Here is a 15,830-nt window from a genome sequence, read left to right as displayed (position 1 = left end):
CCCCATGATGTCCTCTACAAGCAGTGTTTTGCGAGACTTGGCAACATGAGCGGCAATGGTTGTCCCAAATGTGATGGGGCCAGAAGGGATGAGGCTTTGGGGGCCATCCTTGGCCCCCGTTGGAGTGAATAAACATAAACTCTGTTGAGAAGCACACAGTAACAGGAAGTCAGATAGAAAAAGGAGGAAAACATTTTTATACACACACACACACACACACACACACACACGCACACACACATATATATATATACACACACACAAGTACATAAAAAAAGTATTCGGCAAACAGCCTCTACACTCACATTGTTGCATTCTCCCAAGAAGTAAAGTGCAAATCCATCAGCTTTTGTTGCTGTCAACACACACACACACACACACACACACACACACACACACACACACACACACACACACACACACACACACACACACACACACACACACAAAAAAAAGGTTGTTCATGAAAGTTCAAGACACGCTGTGCTTTCTCAAACATGTCCAACATCACAAGGCCTGAGAGGAAAAGTGTAGCAGGAAGAGAAAAGCAACGGTCGACTTGAAAAACTATTGATACATTTCTCTGTAATAACAAGAGGACTTGGACTGCAGGCATTGACTGCTTTCCAGTTCATCTCATTCCTAGTCCTCCTTTCCAGTCCTACTTCACTGTGATAAATAGGTCATGATATCATACAAAGTGACAGCAGAGAGACTGGAGGAGCAGTGAAAACACTAATGATTAGAAAGTTAATGAGTGATGTGGTTTGGGTGAGCTGATCCTTATCTGGCTATGTCGAGTTCACAAGAAACATTTTCACAAGACTTTGTCAAGGAAAATACGACAAAGTTTAAAACTGTACCTGTATGAGGGGTACAACGTGTTTGACTTGTTCATATTTATATACGGTAACACCAATTACAGCATAGCCATCTCTTAACCGTGTATTCTGATTAGATAGTAATGAAATGAATAAAATTTCTCATTCACTTCCTGGGGTTGTTACCATAGAAAATCTAAATTGCTTAATTTACAGGGATAACATACATACTGATCCAAGATCAGTGAGAGTGACTGAGAGGAGCTGAGTGCGGTCAACTGAAGAAGGATCAATGAGTCAAACGACTGTTTTAGATGTGTGGATGCATGTGCACTCATTCAGGTATAGACGCAGTTGAAAATATATTTTCTATCAATGCTTTCCTATTGGCTGGAAAGTGCAATGAAACAATGTTTGACTGATCGTTTACACTTTTACCTGTTTTGATGATCTTGCACAACTCATAGAGCAGAAGTTTGTTGTCTCCTCCAGTGTCCAGGCGCTGCTCCATGTAGCTGTTGAGTTCATACACCACACCCTGCATATTTGTGTCCTGGTACTGCTGGACACAAGACACCCAGAAATTGCAACTCCACAGTCGCTCGAAAACACTGAGATTGAATTTCAAAATTCAGCAAATGCAAAGAGATGAAAAGAAGAAAAACAAAAACCTGACAACAAACTCTATGTTGCAGTGTGCCCTGTCTGAAGTTGCAGCATCCGGCAGATATTAACCGAAAGACAATAATTTCTCTTTGAATGGAAAATGATTATCTCCTTGCCATTCACAAAGGCAAAGCCATTCATCATAAAACTCGCCCCGCTCCACCCTGCATTCAAGCTCAGGGATCCCCCTGCGGTCCCGAGAGGAGGCCACCGGAGCCTCTCAGTTCTGATTAGAGCCCTGGCAAGCTCCGCCGCTCAGCTTTAAAGTGCGGTTATGTAAGAGGCAGACCTCCTGCCTTGTACGGGGCCAGAGAGCTGTCTATTTCTGCGCCTGCAGAGAGGGTGAGGACAGGACGGCAGGGAGAGTGGCGCACTAGAAAGCTTCCCCCCACGGGACGCCTTCTATCCTCCCACATCCTGTTAGTACAAACGTATGGATGACGCACTGAGAGGTCGAGTGGACCTTGATTTTTTATCCCCCCCCCCCTTTTTTCCCTGTGTGTGTTGAGCCTCTTCCACTCGCCCTCAGGGCCTTGCTGTGGGCACTAACAGCCGGCCTGCTAATGGTGTGAATGACAAAGGTGACAACATAAGTGTAGCAACAGGGATCTACTCTTTCCGATCACCTTGCGTCCGACAGTGTCGTGTACGATGATTTCACAGCACAGCACAACAATCACGCTGTTTCCTATTAGCTGTGTGTCTGTGCAGACCTGGACAGCTGTTAAAGAGTGTTAACAATCACCAACAGTTTACCAAAGGTACGAATAAGTACATTCTTTTAATCCTATTTAAGTCACTAAGTTAAGAGTAAAGAAGCACAAGGCCACACTAAGTAGTAGACACAGTGTGTATTTAACGTAATACTTAAAGCAAATTTAGCTGTTTTGCTCATTTTGAAGGATAGCTGTAACTTGTCAAAGTGTTCACTCGTTGATAAATTCTTCATTACTTAAAGAAAAACAGATCTTTGAATGAGCAGAGGACAAATATATCTGTGAAGTGAAAATATATATACCTTGTCATTTGAATATATACATATAAAACCAGGTAAAAACCTACCCTGCTGACTTCCTTCGCTGATGTGTCATCTGTAGGGAGAAAAAACAGATTTTAGACAGGAAATGTCAAATGGTGTGTAAAGGCAGAACTATTGCTGTGAAGCCTTATTGTTACGAGACGACAAATCCTGCACTATACTCAAAATGATCAAATATTTAAACTACTGAGAGACAAAATACAACACAGTGTGTCTAGATGCTGTCATTGAAAGAAATCTGAACCACAAAGATCAAACAGCATAAAAACCCAATTAGAAGACAGACATTTCTATTAGGAATGAATTAAGAGCCATTACTACAAAAACGTAAGAATAAATTAATTATTATCGGAATTATTATGGGTTTACATAAAAAGACATGCATATTTAATCTCTGTATAAAGATTAAACTGCCCTCTGCATATAGAACTGAAATGTGCTGTTGTACTGTACTGTGTTGTGACTGACATGCCTTTTATTGGAAGAACATCGTGGGACCTGAGGCTTTCAGACATTGTCAAGCAAGAAGATATTATACTTGCTGTTTTAAAAGTGTTTGGTTGGGGTGCCTGAAGTATGTAGTACTTTTACTTGTGGCAAAATTGACATTTAGTGGTAAAAAAGGATTTTCCTTGACCATAATTTGTGACAATAAGCAGCTGAGAAATAAGACAAAAAGGCTGAGTCGTGTTTCTGTTATCTCTAATGTCCCATTTGAAACTGATGAATTAAAGAGTTAGTTGACAAAGCTGAAAAGAAACAGAGAGAACCCGAGTTAACTGTGTGTTGGAGAGATAGTAAAACATAGCGTTGGATATTATTGAGATAATAATGACGGAAAGGCTTCAACTGATCGGAGCAGACTGGGCTCCAAGTCTGACAGAGCTGCAGTTGAAGAAAATATAATTGTTGAGCAGAGCTTGGCTACATGTGGGTCAGCAGCACACGAGAACAGGCGCTGTTCAGATCTCTTTGACAATGTTTCATGTGATCCAACCATGGAAAAAGCTGAGCAGATTTTAGAAACATCTAGTCGAGCGCCGACTCCCGCTTTGGCAGGGTGAAGGCCTCTTTGATGATGATGTGAAGACAGAAATTACAGCCAGTATTGTTTGTTGTTTTAAACATTCATCCAGTGTGCTATAGATTTCCTAACATAGACACGAAACTTACTATAGAGTAGACCGCTGGCCAGGCGTGACGTCAATCAGAGGACCGAGGTTGAAAATAGACTCCCCTCTTTCAAAAATGCTCACCTTCATTAAAGACTTGTTGAAGCCTACAATGGTTTGACATGGATCAATTTGAAGGGCAGATTTAACCCGATTACTGTTTATAAACAGCTCAGCGGCTCCAGTTTTGGCACAAACATTAAACATTGATTAAAGCTCAATTGTTTCAGAATACGAAAACAGCCTAACCATGAACCATAAATACAAGAGAATGTGAGTGCAGGACATGCTTATACAAAGTGTCTGTAGGTGATGTAGTGGTCTTGTGTCTCATAGAACATTGTCCCCAATTCAATTACAATTTCTTACTCTGTGGAGTTTGCATGTTCTGCCCTGTGGAGAAGTGGGTTTGACTGGGTATCTTGATACTTAGTATTCCTCATACAGTCCAAAAACTAACATTTGAGGGTAATTAGTGATCAAGTCTGTTTGCACTGTGAAGGACTGATAACATGTCCAGGGTGTATTCTGCCTTCACTAATAATGAGCTGGGATGGGCTCTATTCCCTGAAGCAGTATGAAAAATGGATGCTGTGCAGTGTATCGATTACAGCTATGGACAAATCATATCACAAAAACACAACAATATGATTGTAATTTACAGTTTATGTGTTCATCCACACACTAATGGTGACAGGTGTCATACAAGGTGCTTACATGCTATAAGGGGCAAGATGGAGTTCAGAGTCTGTATTGATAAGGCTGAATCCTATTTTCTTGCTTTACAGAACTGTTTTCAGTTTTTATGAATAACTCGTAAAAGATTGTGTGGGCCTGGCTTCGTCCTACTCTGAGGAACTAAAATGCCTGTTTGCAGTTTTACTTCCTTGAGCAGGGTCTTTTCCAGTTGTTCCAGAATAGAGCATGAAATATAAAAAGGGACAACAAAAGGCTTATGTGAGGAAATAAGGCTCGCTTCTTAAAATCTATTTTTATGGATGTGTTTATTCCTTTATCTCCTTTTATCTATTCATTTATTTTGTGTGTTTTTTTTTTTTTTTTGGTTTTATCTTTTGACAGACTCCTTTATCTCTTGCTTTATGCCTGATCATAACTTGTGTTCTTGTTTTGGCTGCGACTTGATTTTATTTTATATTGCTTTAGTCTTGTTGTTATGTTGGTGTCTCACCTCATAGTAAGAAGACTGTGAGTACGAGTGTGAGCCGGGCCTTTTTTACATTTTCACGTTGTCTCTGTGCATCTGTGGTATTTCTCCAATTAATGTGAGTTCCTCTCACAATACAAAAACTTGGAATTGAAGTTAATCGGTTACCATACAGTACCCATAGGTGTGGGTGTGAGTGTCTTAAATAACATTTTGTTGGAGGAACATAAGATGTTGGCTCAGTTTGAGATTAAGGGTCCCCCTATAGTCAATGGTGCTTCATGAGAAAATAGCTCAAATATGTTTGAGCTGTAGCAGGTCAAAATACACTACTACACATTCTCTGTCAGCCTCTGGAGTACCAGAGTCCCAGTGGAAAAACAGAGTCGTCCAGCATTCACACAGCAACTGTTAAAGAAACCAAAACGTAATGTAAATTCTCAAGGTATAGTCTCTTAAGTAAAGTGTACAGCCTGTCTGTGACTGGAATCCACAAATACAAAAGCAGTGCCGTTCAAATCAGATTTTCCAAGCTGAACGAGTTGCCTGGTTGGCCCAGTCCCGGTAGTTTCTTTAAGTCATGCAAACTTCAGCAGGTGTAAACCCAGGATGACTCTCATATCTCTATTTTTCCTCAACACCAAAAGGTTTGCATATTAGGACAGCTTTCGTTTTTATGTTTCACGGCAAAATAAAAATAAATAAATAAATAAATAAACAGCCAATTCCCCCATCCTGCTATGCAATGTTAATGTCGGGATTTACCATTGATGCCACTATTATCTACACAGCTGACAGATTTTTCATGTTTCAGACTGCATGTGCGGGAACGTGAGTCTGGCCATCGGTTCAGAGGCAGACGCCAGTCGTCTGTTAATACCATCCCATATTTTTGAGGCCCTTCTGTGCTTTTAGTAAACACAGGAAGAGAGTACTGACATGTTCCTAGAAAATATACTGCTCGCTTATTCTGCGATGAACACTAAAAAAACCGTCTCACAACTCTGGACGTTTTTCAACTAACTTCAGCACACAGTTCAGACTGTTTCCGAAGTACAGCAGCATCAAACAAAAAGATTTGCTGCATTGTATTATTGAACAGCTATAATTTAAAAGGGATATGCTGGGAATTTCATTGTCAACAATACAAAATGAAAAATATCTTGTAATAACGTGGTGCTATCCATATTATTATTATGTTATTTTACTAAACTGCCCATTGTCTTTTTTAGTTTTGCAAAATGTGCTTCTGTGGAACATTGCTTATACATAATTACATGACATAGAAAAAAAACAAAAACCTTCCTATACTATTGCCAACACACACAGAAGGGCTGGCAGTTGTCAGAACGTGAAATCCCCTGGCACAGATTCAACAGCAAACATCATATTTAAAATGACATCAGAGAGAAAAGAAACCTTTTCCTGAGTGTTGATCTAAAATCTAATTCTTATTCGCAACAGCGAAATGGTAAAAGCCTTTTCACACCACCGAAGTACATCATATTGATTTGCGGGTGTGTAAGGAAAGCTCTCACTTCAGTGTGGGGCCGATAGCAGAAACACAGAAGCTATGTAAAGTAGTTATAGATTTCTGTAAAGGTTTCTTGCCTGCAGATTAAATATATGAACATGCTGATACTTGGACATAGGGCTTCTTGGTCATGTAGTGGCGTGTAGTGTGCCGTAAAGCAAAAAAGGTGCAAGTTCAATTCAAGGGTCGGGACTTTGCTGTGTTGAGTTTGCATGTTCTCCCTGAGTGTGTTTTGTTTCCTTCCTGTTAATCCAGTTTCCTCCCACAATACAAAGATGTGATTCAATATTAAACATTAGTGGTTGCTCACAATTAATTCTAAAGTTTAATGAACATGTTTATGTGTGATGATTATCTGTTCTGTTGAAGTTCTTTTCAGCATGAAATCAATTTAAAAAAACGTTTGCTCTGGACCATATCTTTCTACTCACTAAGTAAAGTTTTTTTTTCAGGTTTTAAGAAGCTGAAGATGAAGAAGATAGCAAGAGAAACAAATGAGTTAACCCTGTAGCTTCAACTACACACATGCCAGCAAAGGAAGTCTCAAGTTGCCGATGGTACACTGGAGTGAGTAGAAAGGTCTCTGGTGATCCGTTAGAGATGAGGTGATGAATGATACAGAAAATATCAGCAGCTCGGGGAGAAGGTTTTTCACAGGGAAAAAAAAAAAGTCTTAGTCAGCTGGGTTTAATGTACACGATACTTGATGAGCGCCTTATTGATCTATCGCCACAGATACACAGTCTCCCACAGGACGGCCAGCGAGCAGTGACTCAGCAGTCAATATGTGTCGACCTAGTGGCTGTCCCACATCGACCTGCTGCAAGCAGGATGTGCAGCTGCCAAAAGCAGCAGTCTTCTTCTGTGCCAGATTCCCTGTTTACCTACAAGCAGATCCTCCATTTGCTCTTTTACCTTTGCCTTTTTGTAGACGTTGTCACTCAGTGGAAAGGTGACTTGTGTTATTTTTTTTCCTTTTAAAAGATGCTTGCTTTTTAATGTTGTATTAATTCGTATTAGACACTGCGCATGCACGTTTTATTCACCACTTAAGAATACACTTAAATGAGAGCTACACAGAGGTCTTACTCCTCCTCCTCCTGATGGAAAACCCTGCAGGTGAGATATCTCTCTTATGGCAGTGGTGGGCTATGATGTCCTGCTACATAAGCAAAGGTTTGTCTGTTTGAGATGGGCTCAGTCCGGTTTTTTGCACTCTTAAGTCCAGGTAAGAAAGGCCGGAGACTCACAGTTTCATAAAATTTTACACCACCAAAACTGCCGAGTAGGTTAAATTCACCAGTAATGTTTTGCTTTGTTGCATTTGTTGGCTCTTTGGATGAAACAATCCAAGAACCATCACATATCTGTTCATATTTAAAAAACAAACAAAAACAAAAACAAAAACAAAAACAAAAACAAAAAACATTTTACATGAGTTTTGCAATATTGTTTAATAATTAATCAGGTCAGTAAACAAAAATCTTTGCACCACAGAGAAAACACGACTTTGGTAGATTACACTGTGTCTAAAAAAAAAGTCTGTGCATGCGTGCACATGTGTCTCAAAAGGCCTCCAGATAGTCACATCAGATGGTTTGGGATTAATTACTTAGCCCATGATGGAGCAGGGTGTGAAGGAAATACTGCCAGCAGAACCCTGGTCAACAAAGGTGTGATGGTCAAATGACATCAGTGGGATTCTGGGAGTTGGTGTCCACGTCATTGTAATACTGTAATAACAATCTACACTTTATTACAAATCAGTATTTAACTTGAAGCGCCTCAATCTGGATGCATTAATCCAACCGTGTCAAACAATGAATCAATATATATGATAAACCATATTTTTCATCTCATCTTTGCGAAACGGCCACAAAGTAGACTGAACTCATGAAAGCTGAGGAAATCTGGAGTTTTTTTTTTTTTTCAAGAAACGCAGGATGTGACACACGCACGCACGCACGCACGCACGCACGCACGCACGCACGCACGCACGCACGCACGCACGCACGCACGCACGCACGCACGCACGCACGCACGCACGCACACACACACACACACACACACACACACACACACACACACACACACACACTGATTTATGTAATCCAATGCTGTCCCTCACATGATAAGTGAGGACAGGACAGGCTGCAGGGACTGCTTCCAGGAAGCAGCAGTTATCTCAGCGATGGTCACATGATGACAGGTTGTGCTTCTGCCGCACTCACAGAGATCAAACTAATCGCTAGAAAATAAACACAGAGACAAATTTTTAGCATAAACATAATGTTTGTTTCATCTGGACTATTTTAGGCAGGACAATCCCGGCTTCATCAACACAGAGAGAGAAAAGTTTACATAAGTGAATCTAAGAAGCCGATACACTGAATCCAGCTGTCACTTCATTGCAGTGACCATTCAGCTTCTGTGACGGAGTTGAAATAAGATTGCTGATCGACAGGATACAGCATCTGAGCTACAGGGACGCTGCCAAAGAGTTCACGCACAGTGGTCTGAGCGGGGAGGAGCACTCAGGGTGTGTTCACACTTCTCAAGTTCGGTCCGATTAAAAACTAACTCTGGTGCGATTATAGTGTTAGTGTGGCTCATTTGTGCACACCAAACAAGCAAAACCACTTCTCAAACAGTCTCAGCCTACTTCCAAACAAACTGCGGTGTGGTTTGTTGTAAGTACGAAAGCAACACAGACCAAAGACGCCTCAATGGACCAAACACAAGACTGACAGGCGTCAGAGCTGCCTGCCCCTTACAGCCCATATTCTTTGTTGGTGTTGGCATGTGGCAATTCCTGCCAATGTTTTGACGTCTTTGCACGCTTTATAGACTCTTCTTGAGCCCTCAGCTGGTAAAAACACCGCCACAGATATACCACAAGTGTATTTAGCCCAGTAAACAGCACTGTTGTTAAGTTTAGGACAGTTCTGTCACATAATATACATCACAAAAGTGTCCAATGTCGTCTGTTTACAGTTTGTGGTCTGATGTTCAACATGAGAGCGTGAGTGCAGAGTGACTCAGAGCGAAATGCAGGGTTTTTGTTTTTTGTTTCTTAACTTCTTAACCAGATGAGAAAATCCCACTACAAGTTAGCAACTGTTGAACCCAGCCCTCATGTGAAAATCACACCGAAAAGAGACGCTGAGTCTGATTAGACAGCAGCCAGTTATTTCTGGCATTTTGGCTCAAATAACTGGTGGCTCCTTGTTCAGGTCAAGACCTGCATAAAGCTCGCAGACAAGTATTGCAAGTATCCATCTATCTTCTGTACCACTTTATCTAATTCTGGGTCACGGGAGGCTGGAGGCGACCCAGGCTCACAATGGGCAAAAAGGCAGGGTGCACACAGTACAGGTCGCCAGTCCATCATAGAGCAAACACAGAGGGACACAATCACACACTCACCTACAGGCAACGTAGAATGACCAGATAACATCAAGTATTGTACAAGCAAACTGAAGCCAAAGCACCCGAAGAAAAGCAACACACATGCACAGCAGAGAATGCATGTATTTGTATGTCAAACCTCCTAAAATACAAAATCACTATCTAAAATACTGAAAATGCCTCTATAGTATCTTTATTTGAATGGACAGTTTCTTCTTTTTGACATAATTGTATTTATTTATGGCGAGGTCTTAAACTGTATTGTTCCATCGAACAAGCAATTTCCAAAGAGCTTTACTCACGTGACAGAAACAAACATTTCCAGACAACAGAAGAATCAAACCTGAAATCCGAAACTTGATCGAAACATGTAATGCGTCATAATAACATTAACCTTGCTTTTGTTTTTACTTTGTGCTGTCTGTCAAGTTTATGCTACGTGGTAATGCACTGAAGGCTTTCCAAATCAATCAGCTGGGAGTTCCTGCACGATAACTTTGGTCTGTGTAATGTGATACCTGACTGAGACAGGTTTCAAGTCCTTGCAAATTGATTTTCCTACTGTACTCGAAGAAAAGACAGCCCTCGGCTAAGAGAGGTAAACACCCAAATCTGAATTGCCGAATGGAAGAAAAAAAAAAAAAAACATACTTAAAGAACTGTCAGTAGCAACGTGCAATGTGTGTAGAGTGTGTAGTAAACAAAACAGCCCTCTTAAAACACGGGAAACCTCCAGCTGTCAATCGAGATCAGAAGCAATATCAAGTATCAGATGAGCTTTGAGACTGATGCTATAGCTGAAGACTGATTAAATGTAAGCATGGAAACAAAAACAGTTTTGTGAATGAGTGCTCTGCTTTGCTCAGGCTTTATCTGCCCTGACCTGAACGCCATGGGTGAAATCTGTGATTCCTTCTTGGCGTCAGTTAGAATTATTCACTTGATGGCCTCTATATGATAACCGCCAGCTGAAGCACGCACAAACACACACAAATAATATACATAGCATACAGGAAATGGCTGCAAACACACTCTTTCGAAGCTGACGTCTCACAGCAGCAACAAACAGTACTGTCTGTACACCCCAAGCGAAAAGGCAGCTCCAAAATGTGACAAATCCATCCTCTGCCAGTTTCCTCATTCAACACACCCACACCCTGAGCCAGCACTACTCCCTCCACCACGGCCACAACCACCATCATCCCCACCCCTCCCCTGGGCCCCCTTCAGCCGGCTGCATGTCTCTGGAGGTCGCCTCTGACGTCAGCAGCTCGACTGGGCAGAGTGCCAGCCCTGTGGGCCCTTGATGGATGCGGTTGGTCTGAGAAACAGTCCGCTGTGTGTGAAGTGCACGGCACCAACCCAACTCGGACCCGCACAAACACATCAAATGACCCATAAAGACCCGACCGGCCTGCTCTCAATCTCATTTTTTTTCTTTCTTCCCTTCTTCTTCTTCTTCTCCTCCTGTGTCCACACATACACACTCCGCCGATTAAAGGAGACATATATAAAGACAAGTGACTTGTACTGCAAACGGTCGGGATAATAACTCGAACCTGCATCAGGGCACTTCACTTCAGCTCTGGCTATCCTTTGGTCTGTGAATAAAAAAAGTTCTTTATTGCAATAAAAGCAAACGACTGATGTGGCTGCAGGGCAGACTGTTTGTGTGCATTGACTAATCTGGAGCTGAGGCCGAAGTCTATGAGCGAAAAAAAAACGTACAACTATTTTACCAAACGCAAAAATTGAAACTCTGCCCCAATACACTGAAATTTGCTGATCCAATCATCATGACACAGCAATCCTGAGGGCTGTGTGTGTGTGTGTGTGTGTGTGTGTGTGTGTGTGTGTGTGTGTGTGTGTGTGTGTGTGTGTGTGTGTGTGTGTGTGTGTGTGTGTGTGTGTGTGTGTGTGTGTGTGTGCGCGAGCGCGTGTGGAGGAGCGGGGTGTATACCTGCAGGCCTGCTGCTGGTCTTCTTCTTCAGCCATCTGTCCAACGTCTCTGCGCTCACACTCTCCAACACAAAGTCATCCAGCATCTGCGGGTGCAGCGAGAGGTAGGCCTTCACTTTCTCATCTGTCAAGTCTAAGGAGCACAGAGACAAAACAGCGTTTGGATCTGAAACCACACAACATTATTCAAGACAGAGCAAAACTGTGAAAATAAATCATGCTCCTTGGAAATGTTGGCCGAAATCCTGGGAATGCTCGAAAAGTAAGTGAAGCGGGGAACATCATACGCAGGAGGATGACAATAATGACCCACAATGACCCCAAAGGTCATGCAAACAAAGGCAGAGGCGAGAGAGAGAGTGAGAGCCAAAGATCTCGCCTCCCTCTCTCCAGTGTGACATGAGAACAACGGCAGCAACGCTTATGTTCGAGCTGAAGCGCTCACATAGCTCACTTATGTTTACTGTAAAGCTGTATCTCCAGGGATGGGAGCCCCCAGCAGAGGCAACAGGATAAAGGAGGACTCAATTGTGCTTAATAGGCAATTAGGTTCTTGAGAGCTCACTAAGTGCTGCTGTTTACTGTCTTTGTTGTCAGGGAAAAAAGCCATTTACCAGACCATCGTTGAGGGAAAGTTGTTTTTAATACACCCTCTGGCGTCTGAGAGGCTGTCGTGATGCACTAGGAAACCGTCATGTTTAGATCACACATATAAATGGAGTGTGTTTAAAACAAAGTCTTGAGTCCATCTATTTTCAGTCATGCAAAAAAAATTTTTAAATAAAAAAAAAATCCCCAAAATCTACAGTAGTGCTGAATTAAAATTTTCTGTTGAAGTGCACATAAATAACACGTGCTACCAGATAACAGCAGAAACAAGGCTGTTGCATCCACACGGCCTGATTGTTTTTATACCGCTTTCTCACGAAATGCCTGCTTATCAGCAGCATCTGTGTGTAGACTCCCTTCAAATATGAATCACAGGAGGACATGCAGCTGGAAGGCATGTGCACTGAACACACACACACACACACACACACACACACACACACACACACACACACACACACACACACACACACACACACACACACACACACACACACACACACACACACACACACACACACACACACACACACACACAAACTTCTGGACAGTGCGATGAGGGTGGTGCAGTGTGGGACGACCAAATGACAGTAAAGTAAAATTAGATGCGAGAAAACAGAGGTAACACATTTTTTGTGCAGCTGAGAAACAACTTACACTCAGAAAAAAACATCTCTCTCTTCTGGATACTCTGAGCAGCTACCTCCAACCTTTGATCTACCCCCCATGAATAAATGATCTGATCTTCTGTTACGATGGATCAGCTCCTCAGCGTGTGTGTGTGTGTGTGTGTGTGTGTGTGTGTGTGTGTGTGTGTGTGTGTGTGTGTGTGTGTGTGTGTGTGCGTGTAGATTGAGCAGGCTTGTGGCTACAGGCAAATAAGGCGAACAGAAGTGGGGGTAAGGTGGGGGGACTTTGTGGTCTGACACTGTCCAGACACGAGACACAGCTCTTCAGGAGCGGAACGCCTCACGAGACTCCTCTCCGGCTCTGACGCACATCGGTAGAATACAGCTTCATAAATCAGGGGGAAAAAAAGTTAAAGGGGGGCCGTGTGGAGAGAGCTGCAGGGGACAGAAAGACAAGGAGTGAAATGGGAGTGCTTGCAAAAGACCCTTACAACTTTGTCCTTTTTGAGACACAAAGAGAGCCCTGTGATTACTGACACTAAAAGAAGGAGCAAAACAAGAACACTGTACAGATTCATGAATACAAGTTTTGTATCAAAAGACTGCAAATTATTTAGCAATCATATGTGTGCACATGAACAAAAATAGTTCAATGTCCTATTTCCAAGGGGCAAGAATAAAGAGCAGCAATAAGCATTTAGAAGGGCCAATAATGGTAGAATTTTGTTTTTTCTTCTTCTGGGCACTGGGTTGAAAATGAGTAGCCCGAGCTTGGAGAAAATTGGGGCAGTTTATGAAATCTTATTGGAAACAAAGGGTCAAGCTGTGGCTTTCTATTTTATTTGTTAGTTTTAACTTGATCAAAAATGCTTCTGTTCAAACGAATGACTATTGAAGAGCGGAAGAATGTGACAATATGTCACAAAGAGCAAAGAGCACAATGCAGTTTTTCTGTCAGCTGATCAGAAACAGGCAAACATTTGCTTAAAAAAACCAACACTGGCCTTTTTTCTTCAATATTTGTTAAAGTCGACAATTTACACCCGAGCAGCAATAAAAACTAAATGAACCAGCCCAGTGCTGTCAAAACTAAACCCTGTTCTTTCTAGTGATGATAATGGATAGAAAAAAAAAAGAGGATGAAATGTAAGTAAATATGAAACTGATTATTTGAATAAAACAAGAAAAAGTCCCAATGGAAAAGTCATCTCCTTTTACTTTCTACCAACCTGCCAACTGTCCCTCTGGTTTCTCTGTCACCAGTTTAACCAGTTGCTTTTCACAGTGTTTAGCAGGATAATAGTCCCCAGTGGAGCTTACATAGCTGGTGAGGACAACGATGAACAAAAAAATGTGTTTGACTCCATTAATAATAGCTAAACATGTCTGACACGTCAAGCATAGCTCAGGTTGTATATGAATAATAGCTAAGAAAATATACATCCTAAAATTTTGGTCCTTTTTCTGGTTTTCCACTTCAGTTTAGTGTCTGAGCTTCCAGTCAACGTAGTTCAACCCACCCAGATTATAAATGCTTATTTTTACATGAGCCCACTGGTCACAGGTTGCCTTCATCATCATACAACTTGCAGAAATCAGATTTATAGGTAATAGTTCGAGGATGGCCATTTTAAAACCAGTTGAATTCCCAATTCATGTATGTTGATTAAATTGAAAGGTTTTTATTGCTTTGGTGGAGCAGGATGAACATTTTGTGGCCTTTGCAATGCTCAAAGTTGCCCATCCCTGCTGTAGGCTATACAGATTAGATATTTGCAACACGCTTAACATGTTTAGCAGTCCCTCACAATCTGGCAATGACTAGCGCAAATTCAACGCGTCTGTCATCACAGGATCAGCAAGCTGGATGGTTTTACAGTGTGGAATAACTATTTAATTTCATCTGCCAACAAAAAGTACACGGGAGCCTATGCAAAACAATTATAAAACATTTGCCAATCATGTGAATTATACATATCATGCTATTTTACGTCACTAAGTAACCTGCCTTATGATTTAAATAAAAATGCCTAACGTATTTACTCTTGACACATGATGTATGAGTTCAAATATACTAGAATAGATAAATAAAATATAATATGCTAAATATATTAAATGACAATGCAGAAAAGTGTTGATGTGAGATCCAGCCCATGTTTGTGTGCATTATTAGTTGCATGGCAATCTGTTAGTCAAGCCCATCCCATGATATGATAACAGTTTGCTTGACAATTAATACAGTTGGAAATAATGGAAAACAAACTATAATTTAGATCTCTCATTACATTTGGAGGTAAAGTGCTTAGACATTAAAATTGTGACCTAAAAGTGGTTGAGTGAAAACATTTTTCTCTTGGAAACACACTTTAATGTGTGGTTAAAATCAGACATACCCCTTGTCTGTAGAAGACAAAAAGATGTGTCCAAACCTGAGCTGTTCAAGTACAGAAAGACACAGGCGGGAATCAGTTTGTGAGCAGCCGAAGCCCAGTTGGAAGAGATTTGGGTGCCTGACTCAGACATGAGCTTCCTGTGTAAAAACTGAAGCCCGAGTTCATGCAGTGAGGTATCGTTGCATAACATCTATCTTCCTCCTCCACACCCTGGGACTGGAAAGAGAAGGCGAAACATCACTGCCCTGTCTGGGTCTTTGCACTCTCACATCCAAATTATTACGAGCATGCTGCCAGTTGACAGGAGATCTATTTACAAATAGCAGAGGTTGGATATTTCATTGGGCGTCAGCAGCAGTGTGTGATACTTCTAGAGAATTTAGGGCATCAAATGAACTCCGTAAAGCTTCAAAACACTACATTCTTGTGAGTTAC

At 41.5% G+C, this 15,830-nt stretch overlaps 1 protein-coding gene across 2 annotated transcripts in view; it reads right to left on the bottom strand.

Moving 5' to 3' along the window:
• The window catches only part of pde10a (phosphodiesterase 10A), a 34,524-nt gene that overhangs the window by 12,888 nt on the left and 5,806 nt on the right, over positions 1-15,830 (bottom strand). For both annotated transcript variants that reach the window (XM_080507180.1, XM_080507181.1), the window contains exons 2-6: positions 11,766-11,897; positions 2,550-2,578; positions 1,260-1,380; positions 306-355; positions 1-141 (exon numbers count right to left, since the gene is read on the bottom strand). In XM_080507180.1, the coding sequence (XP_080363306.1) occupies positions 1-141; positions 306-355; positions 1,260-1,380; positions 2,550-2,578; positions 11,766-11,897 (473 nt within the window). The remainder of the gene's footprint in view (positions 142-305; positions 356-1,259; positions 1,381-2,549; positions 2,579-11,765; positions 11,898-15,830) is intronic.

Source organism: Blennius ocellaris (assembly GCF_963422515.1).
Source record: "Blennius ocellaris genome assembly, chromosome: 13".
Lineage (NCBI taxonomy): Eukaryota > Metazoa > Chordata > Actinopteri > Blenniiformes > Blenniidae > Blennius > Blennius ocellaris.
This window is presented reverse-complemented; position numbering and strand designations above follow the sequence as displayed.